Source organism: Salmo salar, chromosome 15 (assembly GCF_965601325.2).
Source record: "Salmo salar chromosome 15, fSalSal1, whole genome shotgun sequence".
In the NCBI taxonomy this organism is placed as follows: domain Eukaryota; kingdom Metazoa; phylum Chordata; class Actinopteri; order Salmoniformes; family Salmonidae; genus Salmo; species Salmo salar.
The window spans coordinates 32,877,803-32,903,943 of NC_138305.1; the positions used below are offsets into that span (position 1 = coordinate 32,877,803).

At 50.7% G+C, this 26,141-nt stretch overlaps 3 protein-coding genes across 6 annotated transcripts in view; 2 read left to right on the forward strand and 1 right to left on the reverse strand.

The window, feature by feature from the left end:
• Positions 1-11,205, forward strand: part of LOC106571191 (zinc finger protein 106-like) — a 32,241-nt gene extending 21,036 nt beyond the window's left edge. For both annotated transcript variants that reach the window (XM_014143968.3, XM_014143969.3), the window contains exons 17-20: positions 8,262-8,333; positions 8,529-8,600; positions 8,689-8,835; positions 9,044-11,205. In XM_014143968.3, coding sequence (XP_013999443.1) covers positions 8,262-8,333; positions 8,529-8,600; positions 8,689-8,835; positions 9,044-9,100 — 348 coding nt within the window. In that variant the 3' untranslated portion in view covers positions 9,101-11,205. The remainder of the gene's footprint in view (positions 1-8,261; positions 8,334-8,528; positions 8,601-8,688; positions 8,836-9,043) is intronic.
• A 1,542-nt stretch (positions 11,206-12,747) lies between these two features.
• capn3b (calpain 3b) overlaps positions 12,748-26,141 on the reverse strand; it is a 32,394-nt gene continuing 19,000 nt past the window's right edge. Inside the window, 10 exon segments of one of the 3 annotated variants that reach the window (NM_001165408.1) lie at positions 12,748-13,553; positions 13,624-13,781; positions 13,925-13,983; positions 14,293-14,409; positions 17,900-17,978; positions 23,310-23,378; positions 23,816-23,880; positions 24,221-24,278; positions 24,468-24,545; positions 25,483-25,575. In NM_001165408.1, coding sequence (NP_001158880.1) covers positions 13,755-13,781; positions 13,925-13,983; positions 14,293-14,409; positions 17,900-17,978; positions 23,310-23,378; positions 23,816-23,880; positions 24,221-24,278; positions 24,468-24,545; positions 25,483-25,575 — 645 coding nt within the window. In that variant the 3' untranslated portion in view covers positions 12,748-13,553; positions 13,624-13,754. 3 annotated transcript variants of the gene reach the window in all.
• nrbp1 (nuclear receptor binding protein 1) overlaps positions 19,036-26,141 on the forward strand; it is a 43,011-nt gene continuing 35,905 nt past the window's right edge. Inside the window, exon 1 of the mRNA XM_082961680.1 lies at positions 19,036-19,163. The gene's annotated coding sequence lies outside the window, so the exon portion shown is untranslated. The remainder of the gene's footprint in view (positions 19,164-26,141) is intronic.

Consider the following 26,141-nt stretch of genomic DNA (forward strand, 5'->3'; position numbering starts at 1 on the left):
CAGTTTTACGAGGGTATGTTTGGCAGCATGAGTGAAGGAGGCTTTGTTGCGAAATAGGAAGCCGATTCTAGATTTAATTTTGGATTGGCGATGCTTAATGTGAGTCTGGAAGGAGAGTTTACAGTCTAACCAGACACCTAGGTATTTGTAGTTTGTCCAGAGTGGTGATGCTAGGCGGGCGGGCAGGTGCGGTCAGCGATCGGTTGAAGAGCATGCATTTAGTTTTTCTAGCATTTAAGTGCAGTTGGAGGCCACGGAAGGAGAGTTGTATGGCATTGAAGCTCGTCTGGAGGTTAGTTAACACAGTGTCCAAAGAAGGGCCAGAATTATACAGAATGGTGTCATCTGCGTAGAGGTGGACCAGAGAGTCACCAGCAGGAAGAGCGACATCATTGATGTATACAGTGAAAAGAGTCGGTCCGAGGATTGAACCCTGTGGCACCCCCATAGAGACTGCCAGAGATCCGGACAACAGGCCCTCCGATTTGACAGACTGAACTCTGTCTGAGAAGTAGTTGGTGAACCAGGCGAGGCAGTCATTTGAGAAACCAAGGCTGTTGAGTCTGCCGATAAGAATGCGGTGATTGACAGAGTTGAAAGCCTTGGCTAGGTCGATGAAGACAGCTGCACAGTATTGTATCTTATCAATGCGGAGGGGGTACGGTGGGATTCGAAATGGTCTGTGATCTGTATGTTTACTTGGCATTCAAAGACCTTAGAAAGGCAGGGTAGGATAGATATAGGTCTGTAGCAGTTTGGGTCTAGAGTGTCTCCCCCTTTGAAGAGGGGGATGACCGCGGCAGCTTTCCAATCTTTGGGGATCTCAGACGACACGAAAGAGAGGTTGAACAGGCTAGTAATGGGGGTTGCAACAATTTCGTCGGTTAATTTTAGAGAGGGTCCAGATTGTCTAGCCCGGCTGATTTGTAGGGGTCCAGATTTTGCAGCTCTTTCAGAACATCAGCTATCTGAATTTGGGTGAAGGAGAAGTGGGGGAGGCTTGGGCAAGTTGCTGTGGGGGGTGCAGGGCTGTTGACCGGGGTAGGGGTAGCCAGGTGGAAAGCATGGCCAGCTGTAGAAAAATGCTTATTGAAATGATCAATTATTGTGGATTTATCGGTCATTACAGTGCTTCCTAGCCTCAGTGCAGTGGGCAGCTGGGAGGAGGTGCTCTTATTCTCCATGGACTTTAGTGCCCCAGAACCTTTTGGAGTTTGTGCTACAGGATGCAAATTTCTGTTTGAAAAAGCTAGCCTTTGCTTTCCTAACTGCCTGTGTATATTGGTTCCTAACTTCCCTGAGAAGTTGCATATCACGGGGACTATTCGATGCTAATGCAGTACGCCACAGGATGTTTTTGTGCTGGTCAAGGGCAGTCAGGTCTGGAGTGAACCAGGGGCTATATCTGTTCCTGGTTCTACATTTTCTGAATGGGGCATGCTTATTTAAGATGGTGAGGAAAGCACTTTTGAAGATTAGCCAGGCATCTTCTACTGACGGGATGAGGTCAATGTCCTTCCAGGATACCCGGGCCAGGTCGATTAGAAAGGCCTGCTCACTGAAGTGTTTTAGGGAGCGTTTGACAGTGATGAATGGAGGTCGTTTGACCGCAGACCCATTTACGGACGCAGGCAATGAGGCAGTGATCGCTGAGATCCAGGTTTAAGACAGCAGAGGTGTATTTGGAGGGCAGGTTGATTAGGATGACATCTATGAGGGTGCCCGTGTTTACGGATTTGGGGTTGTACCTGGTAGGTTCATTGATATTTTGTGTGAGATTGAGGGCATCAAGCTTAGATTGTAGGATGGCCGGGGTGTTAAGCATGTCACCTAACAGCACGAGCTCTGAAGAAAGATGGGGGGCAATCAATTCACATACGGTGTCCAGGGCACAGCTGGGGACAGAAGGTGGTCTATAGCACCTTTTGGATGAGGGGACACTTTTCTTTGCTCAGCTCTTGGCATTGGTAATGATATGAGAGGCGGTCACTGTATTTTAGATGTTTCCAAAACTTAATTGCTCTTTTTCGAGTTTTTATAGCCTAATTTTGCCCTGCATGCATTGTTTGTAGTTTTCCTCTGGAAATGTAGGAAATCCTTACAGAACTCTGCATGCAGGGTTTCAATGGGGTGTTTGTCCATTTGGTGAAATCTTGTTTTGCAAGTTGACCCCACACCTCGCTGCCATAAAGTGCAATTGGTTCAATGACACATTCAATTAGTTTTAGCCAAATTTTAATTGGTGTTTCAATTTGAATTTGTTTTTTTAATGGCGTAGAATGTCCTGTGTGCTTTCTCTCTCAGTTCATTCACTGCCTCCATTAAGGTGTCCAGTTAAGCTTATTTTTAAACCTAAGTAATTGTAGTGTGTGCAGTACTCCTATATATTTTGTACCAATTGAGAACTTTTGTCTAATTCCCTGAGATCTGGATCTTCTCTGGAAAATCATAATTTGAGTCTTTTTGAGGTTTACTGCCAGGACCCAGGTCTGGCAGTACTGCTCTAGCAGGTCCAGGTTCTGCTGTTGGCCATGTGCTGTGGGTGACAGCAGGCACAGGTCATCTGCGAAGAGTAGGCACTTAATCTCTGAATTGTGGAGACTAACACAAGAATAGTGTTAGTCTAGAATAGTGGCCAATTGTCTCTCTCTCTCCAGCCGTCTCTCTCTCTCTGCCGCCTCTCTCTCTCTCTGCCGCCTCTCTCTCTCTCTGCCGCCTCTCTCTCTCTCTGCCGCCTCTCTCTCTCTCTCGCCGCCTCTCTCTCTCTCTCCGCCGCCTCTCTCTCTCTCTCCGCCGCCTCTCTCTCTCTCTCCGCTGCCTCTCTCTCTCCGCCGCCTCTCTCTCTCTCTCTCCGCCGCCGCCTCTCTCTCTCTCCGCCGCCTCTCTCTCTCTCTCTCTGCCGCCTCTCTCTCTCTCTCTCTGCCGCCTCTCTCTCTCTCTCTCTCTGCCGCCTCTCTCTCTCTCCGCCGCCTCTCTCTCTCTCTCTCCGCCGCCTCTCTCTCTCTCCGCCGCCTCTCTCTCTCTCCGCCGCCTCTCTCTCTCTCTCTCCGCCGCCTCTCTCTCTCCGCCGCCTCTCTCTCTCTCCGCCGCCTCTCTCTCTCTCCGCCGCCTCTCTCTCTCTCCGCCGCCTCTCTCTCTCTCCGCCGCCTCTCTCTCCCGCCGCCTCTCTCTCTCTCTCCGCCGCCTCTCTCTCTCTCTCCGCCGCCTCTCTCTCTCTCTCCGCCGCCTCTCTCTCTCTCTCCGCCGCCTCTCTCTCTCTCTCCGCCGCCTCTCTCTCTCTCCGCCGCCTCTCTCTCTCTCCGCCGCCTCTCTCTCTCTCTCCGCCGCCTCTCTCTCTCTCTCCGCCGCCTCTCTCTCCGCCGCCTCTCTCTCTCTCTCCGCCGCCTCTCTCTCTCTCTCCGCCGCTTCTCTCTCTCTCTCTCTCTCCGCCGCTTCTCTCTCTCTCCGCCGCTTCTCTCTCTCTCCGCCGCCTCTCTCTCTCCGCCGCCTCTCTCTCTCTGCCGCCTCTCTCTCTCTGCCGCCTCTCTCTCTCTGCCGCCTCTCTCTCTCTCTCCGCCGCCTCTCTCTCTCTCTCTCTCGCCGCCTCCTCTCTCTCTCTCCGCCTCCTCTCTCTCTCTCTCCGCCGCCTCTCTCTCTCTCTCCGCCGCCTCTCTCTCTCTCTCCGCCGCCTCTCTCTCTCTCTCGCCGCCGCCTCTCTCTCTCTCGCCGCCGCCTCTCTCTCTCCCGCCGCCCCTCTCTCTCTCCCGCCGCCCTCTCTCTCTGCCGTCTCTCTCTCTCTCCGCCGCCTCTCTCTCTCTCCGCCGCCTCTCTCTCTCTCCGCCGCCTCTCTCTCTCTCTCCGCCGCCTCTCTCTCTCTCTCCGCCGCCTCTCTCTCTCTCTCCGCCGCCTCTCTCTCTCTCTCCGCCGCCTCTCTCTCTCTCTCCGCCGCCTCTCTCTCTCTCTCCGCCGCCTCTCTCTCTCTCTCCGCCGCCTCTCTCTCTCTCTCTCTCCGCCGCCTCTCTCTCTCTCTCTCTCTCCGCCGCCTCTCTCTCTCTCTCTCTCCGCCGCCTCTCTCTCTCTCTCTCTCCGCCGCCTCTCTCTCTCTCTCTCCGCCGCCTCTCTCTCTCTCTCTCCGCCGCCTCTCTCTCTCTCTCTCCGCCGCCTCTCTCTCTCTCTCCGCCGCCTCTCTCTCTCTCTCCGCCGCCTCTCTCTCTCTCCGCCGCCTCTCTCTCTCTCTCTCTCTCTCTCTCGGCCGCCTCTCTCTCTCTCTCTCGGCCGCCTCTCTCTCTCTCTCCGGCCGCCTCTCTCTCTCTCTCCGGCCGCCTCTCTCTCTCTCTCCGCCGCCTCTCTCTCTCTCCGCCGCCTCTCTCTCTCCGCCGCCTCTCTCTCTCTCTCTGCCGCCTCTCTCTCCGCCGCCTCTCTCTCTCTCTCCGCCGCTTCTCTCTCTCTCTCTCCCCCGCCTCTCTCTCTCTCTCCGCCGCCTCTCTCTCTCTCTCTCCGCCGCCTCTCTCTCTCTCTCCGCCGCCGCCTCTCTCTCTCTCTCTCCGCCGCCTCTCTCTCTCTCCGCCGCCTCTCTCTCTCTCTCTCTCTGCCGCCTCTCTCTCTGCCGCCTCTCTCTCTCTCTCTCCGCCGCCTCTCTCTCTCTCTCTCTCCGCCGCCTCTCTCTCTCTCTCTCTCCGCCTCCTCTCTCTCTCTCTCTCTCCGCCGCCTCTCTCTCTCTCTCTCTCCGCCGCCTCTCTCTCTCTCCGCCGCCTCTCTCTCTCTCTCTCCGCCGCCTCTCTCTCTCTCCGCCGCCTCTCTCTCTCTCCGCCGCCTCTCTCTCTCTCCGCCGCCTCTCTCTCTCTCCGCCGCCTCTCTCTCTCTCCGCCGCCTCTCTCCGCCGCCCCTCTCTCTCTCTCTCCGCCGCCTCTCTCTCTCTCTCCGCCGCCTCTCTCTCTCTCTCCGCCGCCTCTCTCTCTCTCTCCGCCGCCTCTCTCTCTCTCTCCGCCGCCTCTCTCTCTCTCTCCGCCGCCTCTCTCTCTCTCTCCGCCGCCTCTCTCTCTCTCTCCGCCGCCTCTCTCTCCTCCGCCTCTCTCTCTCTCTCCGCCGCTCTCTCTCTCTCTCCGCCGCCTCTCTCTCTCTCTCTCTCCCGCCGCTTCTCTCTCTCCGCCGCCTCTCTCTCTCCGCCGCCTCTCTCTCTCTGCCGCCTCTCTCTCTCTGCCGCCTCTCTCTCTCTGCCGCCTCTCTCTCTCTGCCGCCTCTCTCTCTCTCTCCGCCGCCTCTCTCTCTCTCTCCGCCGCCTCTCTCTCTCTCTCCGCCGCCTCTCTCTCTCTCTCGCCGCCTCCTCTCTCTCTCTCCGCCTCCTCTCTCTCCGCCTCCTCTCTCTCTCTCTCCGCCGCCTCTCTCTCTCTCCGCCGCCTCTCTCTCTCTCTCCGCCGCCTCTCTCTCTCTCTCTCGCCGCCGCCTCTCTCTCTCTCTCTCTCGCCGCCGCCTCTCTCTCTCTCTCGCCGCCGCCTCTCTCTCGCCGCCGCCTCTCTCTCTCTCTCGCCGCCGCCTCTCTCTCTCTGCCGCCTCTCTCTCTCTCCGCCGCCTCTCTCTCTCTCCGCCGCCTCTCTCTCTCCGCCGCCTCTCTCTCTCTCTCCGCCGCCTCTCTCTCTCTCTCCGCCGCCTCTCTCTCTCTCTCCGCCGCCTCTCTCTCTCTCTCCGCCGCCTCTCTCTCTCTCTCTCTGCCGCCTCTCTCTCTCTCTCTCTGCCGCCTCTCTCTCTCTCTCTCCGCCGCCTCTCTCTCTCTCTCTCCGCCGCCTCTCTCTCTCTCTCCGCCGCCTCTCTCTCTCTCTCTCTCCGCCGCCTCTCTCTCTCTCTCTCCGCCGCCTCTCTCTCTCTCTCTCCGCCGCCTCTCTCTCTCTCTCCGCCGCCTCTCTCTCTCTCTCCGCCGCCTCTCTCTCTCTCTCCGCCGCCTCTCTCTCTCTCTCCGCCGCCTCTCTCTCTCTCCGCCGCCTCTCTCTCTCTCCGCCGCCTCTCTCTCTCTCTCCGCCGCCTCTCTCTCCGCCGCCTCTCTCTCCGCCGCCTCTCTCTCCGCCGCCTCTCTCTCCGCCGCCCCTCTCTCTCCGCCGCCTCTCTCTCTCTCCGCCGCCTCTCTCTCTCTCTCCGCCGCCTCTCTCTCTCTCTCCGCCGCCTCCTCTCTCTCTCCGCCGCCTCTCTCTCTCTCCGCCGCCTCTCTCTCTCTGCCGCCTCTCTCTCTCTGCCGCCTCTCTCTCTCTCCGCCGCCTCTCTCTCTCTGCCGCCTCTCTCTCTCTCTCTCTCTCGCCGCCTCCTCTCTCTCTCCGCCTCCTCTCTCTCTCTCTCCGCCTCCTCTCTCTCTCTCTCCGCCGCCTCTCTCTCTCTCCGCCGCCTCTCTCTCTCTCCGCCGCCTCTCTCTCTCTCCGCCGCCTCTCTCTCTCTCCGCCGCCTCTCTCTCTCTCCGCCGCCTCTCTCTCTCCGCCGCCTCTCTCTCTCTCCGCCGCCTCTCTCTCTCTCGCCGCCGCCTCTCTCTCTCTCCGCCGCCTCTCTCTCTCTCTCGCCGCCGCCTCTCTCTCTCTCTCTCTCGCCGCCGCCTCTCTCTCTCTCTCGCCGCCGCCTCTCTCTCTCTCTCGCCGCCGCCTCTCTCTCTCTGCCGCCTCTCTCTCTCTCTCTGCCGCCTCTCTCTCTCTCTCTGCCGCCTCTCTCTCTCTCTCCGCCGCCTCTCTCTCTCTCTCCGCCGCCTCCTCTCTCTCCCGCCGCCTCTCTCTCCGCCGCCTCTCTCTCCGCCGCCTCTCTCTCCGCCGCCTCTCTCTCCGCCGCCTCTCTCTCCGCCGCCGCTCTCTCTCTCTCTCCGCCTCTCTCTCTCTCTCCGCCGCTTCTCTCTCTCTCTCCGCCGCCTCTCTCTCTCTCTCGCCGCCGCCTCTCTCTCTCTCTCTCCGCCGCCTCTCTCTCTCTCTCTCCGCCGCCGCCTCTCTCTCCGCCGCCGCCTCTCTCTCTCTCTCTCCGCCGCCTCTCTCTCTCTCTCTCCGCCGCCTCTCTCTCTCTCTCTCCGCCGCCTCTCTCTCTCTCTCTCCGCCGCCTCTCTCTCTCTCTCTCCGCCGCCTCTCTCTCTCTCTCTCCGCCGCCTCTCTCTCTCTCTCTCTCCGCCGCCTCTCTCTCTCTCTCTCTCCGCCGCCTCTCTCTCTCTCTCTCCGCCGCCTCTCTCTCTCTCCGCCGCCTCTCTCTCTCCGCCGCCTCTCTCTCTCCGCCGCCTCTCTCTCTCCGCCGCCTCTCTCTCTCTCTCCGCCGCCTCTCTCTCTCTCTCCGCCGCCTCTCTCTCTCTCTCCGCCGCCTCTCTCTCTCTCTCCGCCGCCTCTCTCTCTCTCTCCGCCGCCTCTCTCTCTCTCTCCGCCGCCTCTCTCTCTCTCTCCGCCGCCTCTCTCTCTCTCTCCGCCGCCTCTCTCTCTCTCTCCGCCGCCTCTCTCTCTCTCTCCGCCGCCTCTCTCTCTCTCTCCGCCGCCTCTCTCTCTCTCTCCGCCGCCTCTCTCTCTCTCTCCGCCGCCTCTCTCTCTCTCCGCCGCTTCTCTCTCTCTCCGCCGCTTCTCTCTCTCTCCGCCGCCTCTCTCTCTCTGCCGCCTCTCTCTCTCTGCCGCCGCCTCCTCTCTCTCTCTCCGCCTCCTCTCTCTCTCCGCCGCCTCTCTCTCTCTCTCCGCCGCCTCTCTCTCTCTCTCTCGCCGCCGCCTCTCTCTCTCTCTCGCCGCCGCCTCTCTCTCTCTCTCGCCGCCGCCTCTCTCTCTCGCCGCCGCCTCTCTCTCTCTCGCCGCCGCCTCTCTCTCTCTCTCGCCGCCGCCTCTCTCTCTCTGCCGCCTCTCTCTCTCTCCGCCGCCTCTCTCTCTCTCCGCCGCCTCTCTCTCTCTCTCCGCCGCCTCTCTCTCTCTCTCCGCCGCCTCTCTCTCTCTCTCCGCCGCCTCTCTCTCTCTCTCCGCCGCCTCTCTCTCTCCGCCGCCTCTCTCTCTCTCTCTCCGCCGCCTCTCTCTCTCTCTCTCTCTCTCCGCCGCCTCTCTCTCTCTCTCTCTCCGCCGCCTCTCTCTCTCTCTCTCTCCGCCGCCTCTCTCTCTCTCTCTCTCCGCCGCCTCTCTCTCTCTCTCTCTCCGCCGCCTCTCTCTCTCGCCGCCTCTCTCTCTCTCTCCGCCGCCTCTCTCTCTCTCTCCGCCTCTCTCTCTCTCTCTCTCTCTCTCTCTCGGCCGCCTCTCTCTCTCTCTCCGGCCGCCTCTCTCTCTGTCTCTCTCTCCTTCCTCCCTCACTCATCCCCTCTCTCTCCACAGTCCCACGACCGGCTGCAGGTGTACGGGGGCCACCATGACATGGTGATGTGTATGGCCATCCATAAGAGCGTGGTAAGTGAGCTTGTTTAGTCAGCCCAGAAGCCAACCCTCCTGCCTGTGGGCCTAGATGGAATATGAACAACATCTACATTCAGTACATTGGAAAGGGGACTACTGTGAATGCATTGTAAAGTTGATAGAATTTACAAAATTGAAAAGCGAGAAGTTGTGGACAATAAACTACTCTTCTCTCCTGATGCAATGTAGATCTACACAGGCTGCTACGACGGGACCGTCCAAGCCGTGAAACTCAACTTGATGCAAAACTACCGCTGCTGGGTAAGAAAAACACGCTGGGATTTACCTTCAGAATATTTCCTATCGTTTTGTCTGACGGGTCGTTTTCTGACCTGACCTTTGTGTGCAGTGGCACGGTTGCTCGCTGATCTTTGGCATGGGGGAGCACCTCCTGCAGCACCTGCTCACCGACCACAGCAACCCGCACCTGCAGACCTTCAAGTGTCGCTGGAGGAACTGCGACGCCGCCTTCGCCACGCAAGACTCCTCCCAGCTGGTAAGAGACAGACAGACAGGTTTGTAGACACAGGCTGACTAACGGACAAAGACAGACGGTAGCTGCTTGGTTTACCTGAATTACAGATCTCGTTATTACAGATGATTATTCTGTCAGAAATGCAGAATTTGAGAGCTCTTTGTATATAAGGAAGAGAGGGGGGTTATTGTCAATGTCTCAGTACCTTGTCTCCCCCTTGTCTCTACAGGACCTGCCTAGCCACATGCAGGCACACGTAGAGATGGACAGCAAGCTGAAGACATGACAGTAGAGAAGACATGCTGTTTCCCCAGTGCTTACTCCTGCGGATGTGTGGTGCTGAGTTTTGACACTGTGGTCTCTCACCATTAGAATCAGTGGCTCCGTACATGGAACTAGGCTGGAATTCTGCCATTCATTATTCTTGGATAGTAGGAGTTGGGGCCCCATTCAGTAGGCAAATGTTGAGGAGGGAAGGAGATGGAACTGAACTGTTTTCTTGTTCAGAGTCATTTCTCACTTTGTTCATCCATTAACCCCCTGGTAAGAGGACATCAGTGCGACTAAAGGTTGGGACATGTTTTTAATGGACCTTGGTTTACAACAGGGATCATCAACTAGATTAAGCCGTGGCATGATTTTTCATGAGCGGATGAACATAATTACAAATAATTTGTTGACTGCAAATTGACTGCAAGAAGCCCAAACGAATATATTTGACTAAAACATAGTCATTTCAAACCTGGCTTACGTTTGTATAGGATCACACATATCTCTGTATTATGCCTGGGAATATTGTAGGACAGATTTCCCAAATTAAAACTTGGAGCTGATTTGCTGGTGTTTTAACAGTCTTATGGTCAACAATTTAAAATAATAATTTTCAGAACTTGGGGGGGCTAAATAAAATCAGTGGGCTGCCAGTTGGGGAACCCTGGCTTACACCATTCTACAAGGCTGTGGCTCAACTTCAGAAATTGTATTAGAACACTGGCTAAATAGCCCATACTGGACACACAGACATACACACTAACACATATAGATTAGATATACATATCATTACATAACCACACTGTAACTGATGTGTTGACATGGGCTGGTCATACATAACTACTATACACAGTCTTGTGTAGGGACTTCTATTTCATACATACATTCACACATCTATGGCGTATGTACAGGTTACTGCCAAAGTAAAGGAAACACTTACATTTTAGTCATTTAGCAGACGCTCTTATCCAGAGCGACTTACAGTAGTGAATGCATACTTAAAAAAAAAAAAATTCTACTGGCCCCCCGTTGGAATCAAACCCACAACCCTGGCGTTGCACACACCATGCTCTACCAACTGAGCCACAGGAAACACTTGAGTAAATGAGGGATACAAAGTATAGTGAAAGCAGGTGCTTCCACACAGGTGTAGTTCCTGAGTAAATTAAGCAATTAACATCCCATCATGGTTATTTGGGCTGCCTAGGCTAGAAGAATTCTCAGTGACTGAAAGAGGGATCTCAAAGGACCATAGGGGGTTTGAAGTGTCTCAGTCACCAGATCTCAGCGCAATTTAACACTTATGCGAGATTCTGGAGTGGCGCCAAATGGTGGATTTTCTTGTGGAACAATGGAGCATCCCTCCAATAGAGTTCCAGACACTTGTAGAATCTATGCCAGAGTGCTTTGAAGCTGTTCTGGCTCATAGTGGCCCAACGCCCTATTAAGACACTATGTTGGTGTTTCCTTTATTTTGGTAGTTACCTGTATGTATTGATATGCTGAGCGTGCACGCACATGTACAGCAACAATAGGAACACGTTTTATTAATTCAGAAACATTTATTTGGTTTTATTCTGTTGGGAAGGATAATTTTTCCCATTTCAGTGGTCTAAGACAGAGACCAATGCTTACTGTAAAAGCACGGACATAAGGATGATTGACACACTGTTTTTTTTTTTATGGTTTTGGATTTGCTGTGATGTGAGAGACCAACTCCTAACACACACGTCTGTTTAGACATGGTTTGTTATGTTATTTTCCAGTCTGTATGGAAGGGGCTCACTATTAAAGCTGCAGTATGTCACTTTTTAGGCCACCTGACCAAATTCACATAGAAATGTGAGTTATAGATCTGTCATTCTCATTGAAAGCAAGTTTTAGAAGCAGTAAATCTGTTCTATGTGCGCAATATTTTGCTTCCCATTAAGTTCAGTTTTTGCGTCTTTTATTTTAGGTTTTGTACACCAGCTTCAAACATCTGAATGTACAATATTTTTGGTTATTGAAAATATATTTCAGTGTTTTAAATCGTACAATGATCCTCTACACTATACATTGCTTGCTTTGTCAAATAAACTTCAATTAGGCCAACTATTAAAACATTTTGCAACCAGGAAATGGCGGAGCGATTTCTGCATATTGCACCTTTTTAAATGCCTAAAAAGGACCACCCGTTAGAGGTGTGAAAAAAAAAAAAATATATATATATATATATATATAGCAGCTTTAAATGCCCTACGGTGGAGTTCTGAATATTTGATGGAAACACTATATGACAGGGGTATTGAACTCTTAGCTGGTTTTCTCTTCTACCTGAAGGTAATTGCATCCACCTGGTGTCCCAGATCTAAATCGGTCCCTGATTTGAAGGGAACAATGAAAACACAGTGGAACTGGCTTTGCGGTCCAGAGCTTGAGGGCTATATGAGCTTACTCAGGACCAACTAGACTGATATGGAGTTTTGGTCATCCACAACTGTGATACACAGTGGGGAAATGGACACTGACGTAGGCTGGCTTTTTCACTAGTTCATTTTAATGTATACTTTTAAGAGATGGGCATTGTGAATAGTCCATCACTCATAACTGTTCAAACCCATGTAGGCTCACCATGCAGGTTTCTGTTCTATCCATTTACACTGTACAAGCGTCACTCATCTAAGCATGCTAGCCTCGCCCTTCCTTGTCCATCAGCCATCACAAGTGCACTGGGCCCAATTGCAAAACAAATTGGGGGACATTACATGTACTATTAGACATGGCTAGTTAGGTGTTATATTTCAGCAATAAGGCCCGAGGAGGTGTGGTATATGGCCAATATACCACTAAGGGCTATTCTTATGCACGGAGCAACGCGGAGTGCCTGGATACAGCCCTTAGCCATGGTATATTGGACATATATCACAAATCCCCGAGGTGCCTTATTTCTATTATAAACTGGTTACCAATGTAATTAGAGCAGTAAAAATAAATGTTTTGTCATACCCGTGGTATATGGTCTGATACCACGGCTGTCAGCCAATCAGCATTCAGGGCTCGAACCATCCAGTTTATGATTAGAGTTAGCGATCTAGCTAATGTGTTTTGCGTTTCCACTTCCTCAGGTGGTGAATTAGCACTAATTGACTTCGGCCTATATATAATATTAGCGCACAGAAAGATTAAGGCAAATTCATCTCTCCTGAACAAAAACATCAAATTCGGGAGGCGTATTTTGACCATAAAATATAAAAACATAATTGTCAACCCAAAAACTCATTTTTTTAATACCATCCTTAATAAAGCATTGTGAATGACATAATGACTTTAAAAGATTACTCAAATGTATTCTATTGTGTGACACTGCACACATTTTTTTGGGGGGGTCCCACCAAATCATGGGCTGGTGCCACCAACTAAAAAAAGTGTGGGAACCATGTTCATTATAGACCATCTAACCGTTGTTCGCGTCAATGTTCAGTTCTGTTGGAGAAAACCAATCCGCCTTATTGGGTAGATGAGTTATTGGGTAATTGTGGAAATGCTTAATTTACATAATATTTATTTGAAATCCAAAACTTTCATTATACAATTCAACCTGGGACCAACATTAAGAGATTTGGTTTAGCGTTGACGACTCGACAACTCTCATCCCATACTGTACATACTGGGACACGTTCGTAAAAGTTTGAATTTAATGAATTTAAAAGACAAAAATGCTTCTGAAACAATCCAACAATCCAGTCCAACAGCATCATCACTGTCTCTCGAGACCTGAGTATCCACATGATATTATCACAGAGACTTACAGGAACACAACATTGATTTTGTAATGTAGCTACCACCAATGACAAAGGGGAATGGAAACACTTCAGGAAGTAAAGCTAAGCAACGATATGTATTCAATCCACTAATACTAAACATGTTATTTACAGTGAGCTGGCGTTCTAAAACCTTCCCCTTTAAGGACAGGCAATAACACTTGAAGGCTTGTAGTTTAAAGCACTAGCCAAATGTACTGGAGCAAGGGTTCCCCATTCAAGTCCCTCGGTGCTGTACTGTCTGCTGGTGCTGCCAGGGTGCTACCTCTCACCAGTCAAAGTTGACATTCCAGGTGGTCTTTCTCTCCAGCCAACCTGTGTGTCTTAGAAGATCGCTACATCGTGTTCATGTACTTTCTTGAGACATTACACACTTCTCTCCGCGTTGTGAGATATATCATTTGTGCAGCGTGACTGCAGGAAATATCACCATTGCATTTAATTTGTTTTCTATGCTAGAATGAGAGTAATGGCAATGTCTTGTCAGAGAGAACATGGAGAATTGGCTGAGGTAGAGGAAGGTGATGCTGGTAGAAGCATGGCTGAGGGTAGACCAGAGGGCAGGACTTCTCTGATGGCTGGGTGATCTAAGCGATGTTGGTAGAAGAGTGGCTGAGGGTAGACCAGAGAGCAGGACTTCTCTGATGGCTGGGTGATCTATGTGATGTTGGTAGAAGCATGGCTGAGGGTAGACCAGAGAGCAGGACTTCTCTGGTGGCTGGGTGATCTATGTGATGTTGGTAGAAGCATGGCTGAGGGTAGACCAGAGAGCAGGACTTCTCTGATGGCTGGGTGATCTATGTGATGTTGGTAGAAGCATGGCTGAGGGTAGACCAGAGAGCAGGACTCCTCTGATGGCTGGGTGATCTAAGCATACATGGTCAACTGGAGCCACTGTAACAAGAGGGGATGAAAGACAAAAACAGGTTAGGACAGGAGATGAAAGAAAGCAGAAGAGGACAGGAGTTAATGGAGTGAATTCCCCTTTGTATGGACGCGATGTGACCTTTTGTAGCACAGTGCCCTACTGGGCTTACCTCGAGGACGTTGAGCTTGATTGTGCCGTCTCCGTTTTTGTCAAAGGCATGGAACGTCCCTGCAAAGAGACCTCGTACAGATCAAACAGAAACTCTATCAGTGGAGGCTGCTGAGGGGAGGACGGCTCATAATAATGGCCGGAATGGAGCAAATGGAATGGCATAAACACATGGAAACCATGTGTTGGATAGCGTTCCACCAATAGCTCTCTGGCCATTACCACAAGTCCTTCCTCTGCAATTAAGGTGCCACCAACCTCCTGTGACTGCCACCTATCTTTCTCTTATCTCTGACTCTTATTCAATGAGATGAATGCCTGTTGATGTTTCTGGTGGAATTTACATTAATCAAACCAGTGTGTACTTACTGAACATGCCTTCTAGCCTGACGAAGCAGCAGATGAAGCTGTCAAAGTCGATGTTGAGGTGCTCGTCAGCGTAGCGCATCGTGATGATGTCATACAGCTGGTTGTTTAGGTGGAACCCTAAGTGGAATGGGGGGGGAAAAAGTGGAATGGATACAAGATGAAGGATTTGCTGTAACCACAGTGGAAGATATTTTGTCATGTGCACAAGTACAGTAAATTGCCTTGCATGCTCTTTCCCAACAATACAATAAATTGATATACTGTATGTAGTACTCAAAAAAATACAAAAGTCAAGAAGAACTGTAATGGAAAATTGTGTGAAGAGACAGCCTTAAATGTTCATTTTGTCTTCCGTGTCATAAATAATCCTTGGTCCTGCCTGTGCTTAATAAAGATATATGTGGCAGAATGCCCTGAATATGTTCTATAAGTTCAAATAGGAGACGGTGCCAAACACATGCAGGTACCAACCCTATAAACCATGCAAATATAACTTGTCTGTGTAAGCAGTATATAAGAGAACAAACGGGACTGCCCCAGCAGAGCTCCTGACAGATGTGTACTGTGGTGCATCAAGTTTGCTGGAACCTCTCCAGTTAATTGACAATAAAGGATGATTGATTTAAGTTTGACTTTGAATGTCCCTGTGTAGAAGTTCCACGACAGAACAAAAATACACAAGAATAGAAAGAAGATCAAGAGAAAGTAAGCTATATACAGGGTCAAAGTTCCAGGGTCAGTGCCAGTACCATATTTACAATGTGCAGGGATACTTTTGGTCATGTAGTGTATGGGCATAAAAAAAAACATGGACAGACAATTTTTACGCGACAGGCGCCGTTCTGTGAGCTTGTGTGGCCTACCACGTCGCGGTTGAGCCGTTGTTGCTCCTAGATGTTTCCGCTTCACAATAACAGCACTTACAGTTGACCGGGGCAGCTTTAGCAGGGCAGAAATTTCACAAACGGACTTGTTGGAAAGGTGGCATCCTATGACAGTGCCACGTTGAAAGTCACTGAGCTCTTCAGTAAGGTCATTCTACTACCAATGTTTGTCTATGGAGATTGCATGGCGGTGTGCTCGATTTTATGCACCTGTCAGCAATGAGTGTGGCTAAAAAGCAGAATACACTAATTTGAAGGGGTGTCCATATACTGCTATATATATATATATAGTGTATGTATAGGGGTAAGGTGACATCAGGATATGAACTCAGCAAAAAAAGAAACGTCCTCTCACTGTCAACTGTGTTTATATTCAGCAAACTTAACATGTGTAAACATTTGTATGAACATAACAAGATTCAACAACTGAGACAAACTGAACAGGTTCCACAGACATGTGACTAACAGAAATTGAATAATGTGTCCCTGAACAAAAGGGGGGTCAAAATCAAGTAACAGTCAGTATCTGGTGTGGCCACCAGCTGCAGTAAGTACTGCAGTGCATCTCCTCCTCATGGACTGCGCCAGATTTGCCAGTTCTTGCTGTGAGATGTTACCCCACTCTTCCACCAAGGCACCTGCAAGTTCCCGGAATGGCCTTAGCCCTCGCCCTCCGATCCAACAGGTCCCAGACGTGCTCAACGGGATTGAGATCCGGGTTCTTCGCTGGCCATGGCAGAACACTGACATTCCTGTCTTTCAGGAAATTATGCACAGAACGAGAAGTATGGCTGGTGGCATTGTCATGCTGGAGGGTCATGTCAGGATGAGCCTGCAGGAAGGGTACCACATGACGGAAGAGGATGTCTTCCGCAGACCATGACGGACCCTCCACCTCCAAATCGATCCTGCTCCAGAGTACAGGCCTCGGTGTAACGCATTCCTTCGATGATAAACGCGGATCTGACCACCACCCCTGATGAGACAAAACCGTGACTCGTCAGTGAAGAGCACTTTTTGCCAGTCCTGTCTGGTCCAGCGACGGTGGTTTGTGCCCATAGGCGACGTTGTTGCTGGTGATGTCTGGTGAGGACCTGCCTTACAACAGGCCTACAAGCCCTCAGTCCAGCCTCTCTCAGCCAATTGCAGACAGTCTGAGCACTGATGGAGGGATTGTGCGTTCCTGGTGTAACTCGGGCAGTTGTTGCCATCCTGTACCTGTCCCGCAGGTGTGATGTTTAGATGTACCGATCCTGTGCAGGTGTTGTTACACGTGGTCTGCCACTGCGAGGACGATCAGCTGTCCGTCCTGTCTCCCTGTAGCACTGTCTTAGGCGTCTCACAGTACGGACATTGCAATTTATTGCCCTGGTCACATCTGCAGTCCTCATGCCTCCTTGCAGCATGCCTAAGGAATGTTCATGCAGATGAGCAGGGACACTGGCCATCTTTCTTTTGGTGTTTTTCAGAGTCAGTAGAAAGGCCTCTTTAGTGTCCTAATTTTTCATAACTGTGACCTTAATTGCCTACCGTCTAAGCTGTTAGTGTCTTAATGACCGTTCCACAGCTGCATGTTCATTAATTGTTTATGGTTCATTGACCAAGCATGGGAAACAGTGTTTAAACCCTTTACAATGAAGATCTGTGAAGTTATTTGGATTTTTACAAATTATCTTTGAAAGACAGGGTCCTGAAGAAGGGACGTTTCTTTTTTTTTTGCTGAGTTTATGATCAACAGAGTAGCAGCAGTGTAAATGAAGATTGTGTGTGTATGCGTATGTGTAGCGTCTGTATGAATGTGTGTGTGTGCGTGTGTGCTGGAGTGTCCGTGTGAGTGAGTGTGTAGCGTGTGCATAGAGACAGTCCAAACATAAATAGAAGGGTCATTGCAGGTAGTCCATGTAGCCATTTTATTAGCTATTTAGCAGTCTTATTGCTTGGGGATAGAAGCTGTTCAGGAGCCTGTTGGTGTCAGACTGGAATCACCAGTAGTGCTTGCCGTTCTGAAGCAGAGAGAACAGTCTATGGCTTGGGTGGCTGGAGTCTAACTATTTTCCGAGCCTTCCTTTCACACCGCCTGATATAGAGGTCCTGGATGGCAGAGAGCTCGGCCCCAATGATGGGCTGCCTGCACAAGCCTCTGTAGCACCATGTAATCGAGGGCGGTACAGTTGCCATACTAAGCCGTGATGCAGCCAGTCAAGATGCTTTCAATGGTGCAGCTGTAGAACTTTTAGAGGATTTGAGGGCCCATGCTCAATCTTTTCAACCTGACTGTTTGTGTGTGTGTGTGTGTGTGTGTGTGTGGGCCATAATACCCTTTTTACAGTTGTACTGAACCAAGCCGAGCTGAACTTCACTGCCCTGGTTAAACATCCACTATTGCTGTTGGATTGGAACCATGCTGGAAAGGAAAATGTGAAAAGAAAATATCTAAGCCAACACTGTGTGCCATGGTTCGGGTCAGCACTCTAGTGTGGAAAGAGTAATCAACTCATGGCTCTCTGGGAAGACTTCTAAGTCCATTCACCTGGAGGCACGTTCAGCCAGACGAAACATTTTGGAACGTTCAGATAGAAATATGTAGAACAAACATGCGTCTGACATGTAGAATAATAAATCACGTCGATGGTATTGCTATCTGTAACATTAGAAAACATTTGGCAACTGAACGTGGCCCTGCTGGGACTAAACGGCTGAACAAGTTTGTCCATGGAGCTCACCTGCGTCATTGACTGCGTTCCTCATCTCAAAGCTGCTGATGGTGCTGGATTTGTCCTTGTCATACTTCTTGAAGATCAGCTGCACACAATAAACACATGACGGTCAATCTCAATGAATTTGAATATTGGGCTGAAAATGATCTGTTGATGATCGCTGTGAATCCATCTCTCTCAAACTCTCGGTGGCATTCTGCCTTCTCCCTACAGCTTTCAGCCATTACCTTCGCCCACGACTACCTCATGTGAACTACAATCCCCACGCTGTGTTTTAATGTTTAATAATCATTGCTTACGATATGGTTTTCAAAACATATGGCCCTTATCTTTCATCAGCAAGAAAGAATCCTTCAAATAAAAAAGATGCACTTCCTGTAGCAGTTACAGATCCATACAGCTATAGAGCCTCCATCCTACTAAACTACATTGTAGCAGTTACAGATCCATACAGCTATAGAGCTTCCATCCTACTAAACTACACTGTAGCAGTTACAGATCCATACAGCTATAGAGCCTCCATCCTACTAAACTACACTGTAGCAGTTACAGATCCATACAGCTATAGAGCCTCCATCCTACTAAACTACACTGTAGCAGTTACAGATCTATACAGCTATAGAGCCTCCATCCTACTAAACTACTACTAAACTACACTGTAGCAGTTACAGATCTATACAGCTATAGAGCCTCCATCCTACTAAACTACACTGTAGCAGTTACAGATCCATACAGCTATAGAGCCTCCATCCTACTAAACTACACTGTAGCAGTTACAGATCTATACAGCTATAGAGCCTCCATCCTACTAAACTACATTGTAGCAGTTACAGATCCATACAGCTATGGAGCCTCCACCCTACTAAACTACACTGTAGCAGTTACAGATCCATACAGCTATAGAGCCTCCATCCTACTAAACTACACTGTAGCAGTTACAGATCCATACAGCTATAGAGCTTCCATCCTACTAAACTACATTGTAGCAGTTACAGATGCATACAGCTATAGAGCCTCCATCCTACTAAACTACACTAGCAGTTACAGATAGGTTAAGGTAAGGTAGTTTAGCACAGATCCATACAGCTATACAGTAGGCGCCTCTATCTGACGAAATTACACTTCCGCTACTCTTCCTGAGTTACGCTTACGCACAGGTGTTCGGATCATGCTAGATAGCTAATTCGCACCTCTTGTCTTCCGTCTGTTTTCTGTAAACAAGCGAGGTAACATTGAGAGATGGCCGTGTGGGAATACTAATCCTATCAAGGTGGGTTTCAATTTAAATTATTATTATTATTTTTTAATTATTTCTCGCTGATATGAAAGATAAGGTCCTTATGCTTCCAAAACCGTACTGCAAGCGATGCATGTTAATGTTCCGTTTGAGTGTCGAGGCTCTTAACAAAACTCCCCCTTGCAGAAGACGCCTTCATCCTAACTTTCACTTAAGTGAACATTTCACTTAGAAGTGATGGCAACGGGAGACCAAGGGTAAATTCAATTTAAGTGGAAGTTTTCCCCTAAACCGTCAGGCTCTGGAGAGTTATGGACAGGAGGAGAGTTATGGACAGTTATGGACAGGAGGAGAGTTATGGACAGGAGGAGAGTTATGGACAGGAGGACAGGAGGAGAGGAATGGACAGGAGGAGCGTTACGGACAGGAGGAGCGTTACGGACAGGAGGAGAGTTATGGACAGGAGGAGAGTTATGGACAGGAGGAGAGTTATGGACAGGAGGAGAGTTATGGACAGGTGGAGAGTTATGGACAGGAGGAGAGTAATGGACAGGAGGAGCGTTACGGACAGGAGGAGAGTTACGGACAGGAGGAGAGTTATGGACAGGAGGAGCAGGAGGAGAGTTACGGACAGGAGGAGAGTTACGGACAGGAGGAGAGTTATGGACAGGAGGACAGGAGGAGAGTTATGGACAGGAGGAGAGTTATGGACAGGAGGACAGTTATGGACAGGAGGAGAGTTATGGACAGGAGGAGAGTTACGGACAGGAGGAGAGTTACGGACAGGAGGAGAGTTATGGACAGGAGGAGAGTTACGGACAGGAGGAGAGTTATGGACAGGAGGAGAGTTACGGACAGGAGGACAGGAGGAGAGTTATGGACAGGAGGAGAGTTATGCACACGAGGAGAGTTATGGACAGGAGGACAGTTATGGACAGGAGGACAGTTATGGACAGGAGGAGAGTTATGGACAGGAGGAGAGTTACGGACAGGAGGAGAGTTACGGACAGGAGGAGAGTTATGGACAGGAGGAGAGTTATGGACAGGAGGAGAGTTATGGACAGGAGGAGAGTTACGGACAGGAGGAGAGTTATGGACAGGAGGAGCAGTTATGGACAGGAGGAGAGTTATGGACAGGAGGAGAGTTATGGACAGGAGGACAGGAGGAGAGTTATGGACAGGAGGAGAGTTACGGACAGGAGGAGAGTTATGGACAGGAGGAGAGTTATGGACAGGAGGACAGGAGGAGAGTTATGGACAGGAGGAGAGTTATGGACAGGAGGAGAGTTATGGACAGGAGGACAGGAGGAGAGTTACGGACAGGAGGAGAGTTATGGACAGGAGGAGAGTTATGGACAGGAGGACAGGAGGAGAGTTATGGACAGGAGGAGAGTTATGGACAGGAGGAGAGTTATGGACAGGAGGAGAGTTATGGACAGGAGGACAGGAGGAGAGTTATGGACAGGAGGACAGGAGGAGAGTTATGGACAGGAGGACAGGAGGAGAGTTATGGACAGGAGGACAGGAGGAGAGTTATGGACAGGAGGAGAGTTATGGACAGGAGGAGAGTTATGGACAGGAGGACAGGAGGAGAGTTATGGACAGGAGGAGAGTTATGGACAGGAGGAGCGTTATGGACAGGAGGACAGGAGGAGAGTTATGGACAGGAGGAGAGTTATGGACAGGAGGAGCGTTATGGACAGGAGGAGAGTTATGGACAGGAGGAGAGTTATGGACAGGAGGAGAGTTATGGACAGGAGGACAGGAGGAGAGTTATGGACAGGAGGGGAGTTATGGACAGGAGGAGAGTTATGGACAGGAGGGGAGTTACGGACAGGAGGAGAGTTATGGACAGGAGGAGAGTTATGGACAGGAGGAGCGTTATGGACAGGAGGACAGGAGGAGAGTTATGGACAGGAGAAGAGTTATGGACAGGAGGAGAGTTATTGACAGGAGGAAAGTTATGGACAGGAGGAGAGTTATGGACAGGAGGACAGGAGGAGAGTTATGGACAGGAGGAGAGTTACGGACAGGAGGACAGGAGGAGAGTTATGGACAGGAGGACAGGAGGAGAGTTATGGACAGGAGGAGAGTTACGGACAGGAGGACAGGAGGAGAGTTATGGACAGGAGGACAGGAGGAGAGTTATGGACAGGAGGACAGGAGGAGAGTTATGGACAGGAGGACAGGAGGAGAGTTATGGACAGGAGGAGAGTTATGGACAGGAGGACAGGAGGAGAGTTATGGACAGGAGGACAGGAGGAGAGTTATGGACAGGAGGACAGGAGGAGAGTTACGGACAGGAGGACAGGAGGAGAGTTATGGACAGGAGGACAGGAGGAGAGTTACGGACAGGAGGAGAGTTATGGACAGGAGGACAGGAGGAGAGTTATGGACAGGAGGAGAGTTATGGACAGGAGGAGAGTTATGGACAGGAGGAGAGTTATGGACAGGAGGAGAGTTATGGACAGGAGGAGAGTTATGGACAGGAGGAGAGTTATGGACAGGAGGAGAGTTATGGACAGGAGGAGAGTTATGGACAGGAGGAGAGTTATGGACAGGAGGAGAGTTATGGACAGGAGGACAGGAGGAGAGTTATGGACAGGAGGAGAGTTATGGACAGGAGGAGAGTTATGGACAGGAGGACAGGAGGAGAGTTATGGACAGGAGGACAGGAGGAGAGTTATGGACAGGAGGACAGGAGGAGAGTTATGGACAGGAGGAGAGTTATGGACAGGAGGAGAGTTATGGACAGGAGGAGAGTTATGGACAGGAGGAGAGTTATGGACAGGAGGACAGGAGGAGAGTTATGGACAGGAGGAGAGTTATGGACAGGAGGAGAGTTATGGACAGGAGGAGCGTTATGGACAGGAGGACAGGAGGAGAGTTATGGACAGGAGGAGAGTTATGGACAGGAGGAGCATTATGGACAGGAGGACAGGAGGAGAGTTATGGACAGGAGGAGAGTTATGGACAGGAGGAGAGTTATGGACAGGAGGACAGGAGGAGAGTTATGGACAGGAGGAGAGTTATGGACAGGAGGGGAGTTATGGACAGGAGGAGAGTTATGGACAGGAGGACAGGAGGAGAGTTATGGACAGGAGGAGAGTTATGGACAGGAGGAGAGTTATGGACAGGAGGAGAGTTATGGACAGGAGGACAGGAGGAGAGTTACGGACAGGAGGAGAGTTATGGACAGGAGGAGAGTTATGGACAGGAGGACAGGAGGAGAGTTATGGACAGGAGGAGAGTTATGGACAGGAGGAGCGTTATGGACAGGAGGACAGGAGGAGAGTTATGGACAGGAGGAGAGTTATGGACAGGAGGACAGGAGGAGAGTTATGGACAGGAGGAGAGTTACGGACAGGAGGAGAGTTACGGACAGGAGGACAGGAGGAGAGTTATGGACAGGAGGACAGGAGGAGAGTTATGGACAGGAGGACAGGAGGAGAGTTACGGACAGGAGGACAGGAGGAGAGTTATGGACAGGTGGACAGGAGGAGAGTTATGGACAGGAGGACAGGAGGAGAGTTATGGACAGGAGGAGAGTTATGGACAGGAGGAGAGTTATGGACAGGAGGACAGGAGGAGAGTTATGGACAGGAGGACAGGAGGAGAGTTATGGACAGGAGGACAGGAGGAGAGTTATGGACAGGAGGACAGGAGGAGAGTTATGGACAGGAGGAGAGTTATGGACAGGAGGAGAGTTATGGACAGGAGGACAGGAAGAGAGTTATGGACAGGAGGACAGGAGGAGAGTTATGGGCAGGATGATCGTTATGGACAGGAGGAGCGTTACGGACAGGAGGAGAGTTATGGACAGGAGGACAGGAGGAGAGTTATGGACAGGAGGAGAGTTATGGACAGGAGGACAGGAGGAGGGTTACGGACAGGAGGACAGGAGGAGAGTTATGGACAGGAGGACAGGAGGAGAGTTATGGACAGGAGGAGAGTTATGGACAGGAGGAGAGTTATGGACAGGAGGACAGGAAGAGAGTTATGGACAGGAGGACGGGGAGGTAGGCAGGATGACGTTATGGACAGGAGGAGCGTTACGGACAGGAGGAGAGTTATGGACAGGAGGACAGGAGGAGAGTTATGGACAGGAGGAGAGTTATGGACAGGAGGACAGGAGGAGAGTTTTGGACAGGAGGAGCGTTACGGACAGGAGGATCCTACCTGCCATGCTTTGATCTTACTCCACAGGTGTTTGAACTCCTGCAGGTTCAGTTTTCCTGTGCCGTCCGTCTGAGAAGTAGTTACGGAAGAAACACCAGGCAATATTTATTTCTTGGGTGTTACCATGTGAACTAGTGGAGGCTGGTGGGAGGAGCTATAGGAGGATGGGGTCATTGTATTGACTGGAATGGAATTAATGGAACGGAGTCCATTTATGTGGTTTCCATGTTTGATGTGTTTGATACCGTTCCATTAATTCCATTCCAGCCATTACAATGAGCCTGTCCTCCTATAGCTCCTCCCACCAGCCTCCTCTGGTGTGAAGAACTACATTTCATAGAATTGTATATGTTTTTTGAAGTACTGCTTTTACTACTGCATCCGTCCGTACCTTTTAATATTGTTGTTTGCTCTGTGTTTACATAGACAGGCAACCAGAGTAGTAGACCGAGATGGTAATAGAAACGTTCAACTAGAGTTCCAGTATTAATCATATGGAAGGATACGTCCATCAAAGCGATCATGCTCCGGCAACTCTCTAAGCTGAAGCCGTCCGTCTTCATTTCATTATCTGTGGAGAAAAATATCATTTAGAAGAGAAGTGCATACTACAGAGTGGACACTACGTGACAAGTGTACAAAAAGGACATGACAGGTGGACATCACAGGAGGTTGGTGGCACCTTAATTGAGGGAGGACAGACTCGTGGTAATGGCTGGAGCGGAATAGGTGGAATAGTATAAAATATGTCAAATACATGGTTTCCATGTCTTTGATGCCATTCCATTCGCTCCATTCCAGCCATTATTATGAGCCGTCCTCTCCTCAGCAGCCTCCACTGATGGACATAGTGTGCACAAGGGAAGAGGAAGGGTCTGCCATTAAAAATGAGGGCTCATGACAGCACTCACGTTTTTCCAGTACCCTTTTCATGACCACCTTGAGCTCGTTGGCACAGATCTGCATGTCCTAGAGAGGGGACATATCTCCTTTGAGCTGTGTGCATGTAGACCTCTCAGTATAACATATCCTTATCGGCCCGATCCCATATCAAGCCTCTACCTCTACCCCCCCGATGCACTTGTAAAGATCTGGCTTTACATACATTCATTTACTCTGACCAATGCTCCCACTTTTCCCAGTCACACCAGCACTCACCTCCCCAGCAATCTGCTGGTAAATGGCCCTGAACATTTTGTGTTCTCCGCTCTCCTCATCCGGTTGCTGTGGTTTTGGCTGATTGGGAAAGTGAAAGAAAGAAACGTTTAGAAAAGATCGATGGAAGTGAAGGCATGATGTTATCAGGTTTCAGGCTGGTTTAAAAAGTGGCATATCCCAACATGCACTACACGAAGCCATGCTAATTTTGATTGCATTGTGGACATCCATAGACAAATGGCAAAAGTAAAATCTGCCCTAAATGTCTATCATTTGTTTATTCATTACCCCTTTCCACCAGAGGAGGAACCATGGTAACCAAACAACGTCAAATATGAGTATGTAAATACACAGTTCTGAGAACAGGTGCATTGTTACTGGAGCTAGGTTGACCTTTTAGAGCTGATTGTGGATCAGTGGGGGTGTCTGGAAGTCTCTCCCTGGTCAGGACAGGAGATGCTATGTGGCCTGGGGTAGATTTGGTTTCAGCCCTGTCGCTGACCCCGTATTTTAGTAGGCCAGAGGTTACACTGTGCTAATTGCTACATTGGAAAATGCAAAATGGTGTAAAATACCTACAAGTGGAATTGTGTCAAGTGCAACTTTACTGGCATGGTTTGGGTGTGTGCACATCCATAAACACACACCTACACACATACATTCATGCTACACACACGTCACAACTGATGCTACTAGACTCTTATTAATATGCAAATTCCCGCCCAATTTAAACACTTGCCCCCCAATCCCCTCCCTGTCTTGGCCACCTTGACAAACACATGCCACCCCTCCCCTTTACCCACTCCTCTCTCAAAGGAGAACACCCCTCCCCTTTACCCACTCCTCTCTCAAAGGAGAACACCCCTCCCCTCTACCCCCTCCTCTCTCAAAGGAGAATACCCCTCCCCTCTACCCTCTCCTCTCTCAAAGGAGAACACCCCTCCCCTCTACCCCCTCCTCTCTTAAAGGAGAACACCCCTCCCCTCTACCCCCTCCTCTCTTAAAGGAGAACAACCTTGACTTTCTCTTTCTTCTCCTTCTGAACCTCGATGTCATCTTGCTCAATCTCCTTGTTGGCCTTTGCTCTGTCTGATACAAACACGATGGGCTGGGGGTTGGGTGGATGGTGGCGGTGGTGGTGGTGGTGGTAGTAGTGGTGGGGTGGATGGTGGCGGTGGTGGTGGTGGTAGTGGTGGGGTGAATGGTGGTGGTGGTAGTAGTGGTGGGGTGGATGGTGGCGGTGGTGGTGGTGGTAGTAGTGGTGGGGTGGATGGTGGCGGTGGTGGTGGTGGTAGTGGTGGGGTGAATGGTGGTGGTGGTAGTAGTAGTGGGGTGGATGGTGGCGGTGGTGGTGGTAGTGGTGGGGTGAATGGTGGTGGTGGTAGTAGTGGTGGGGTGGATGGTGGCGGTGGTGGTGGTGGTAGTAGTGGTGGGGTGGATGGTGGTGGTAGTGGTGGGGTGGATGGTGGTGGTGATGGTAGTGGTGGGGTGGATGGTGGTGGTGGTAGTAGTGGTGGGGTGGATGGTGGTGGTGGGGGTGGTAGTGGTGGGGTGGATGGTGGTGGTGGTGGTGGTGGTGGGGGTGGTAGTGGTGGGGTAGATGGTGGTGGTGGGGTGGATGGTGGTGGTGGTGAGGTGGATGGTGGTGGTGGGGTGGATGGTGGTGGTGGTAGT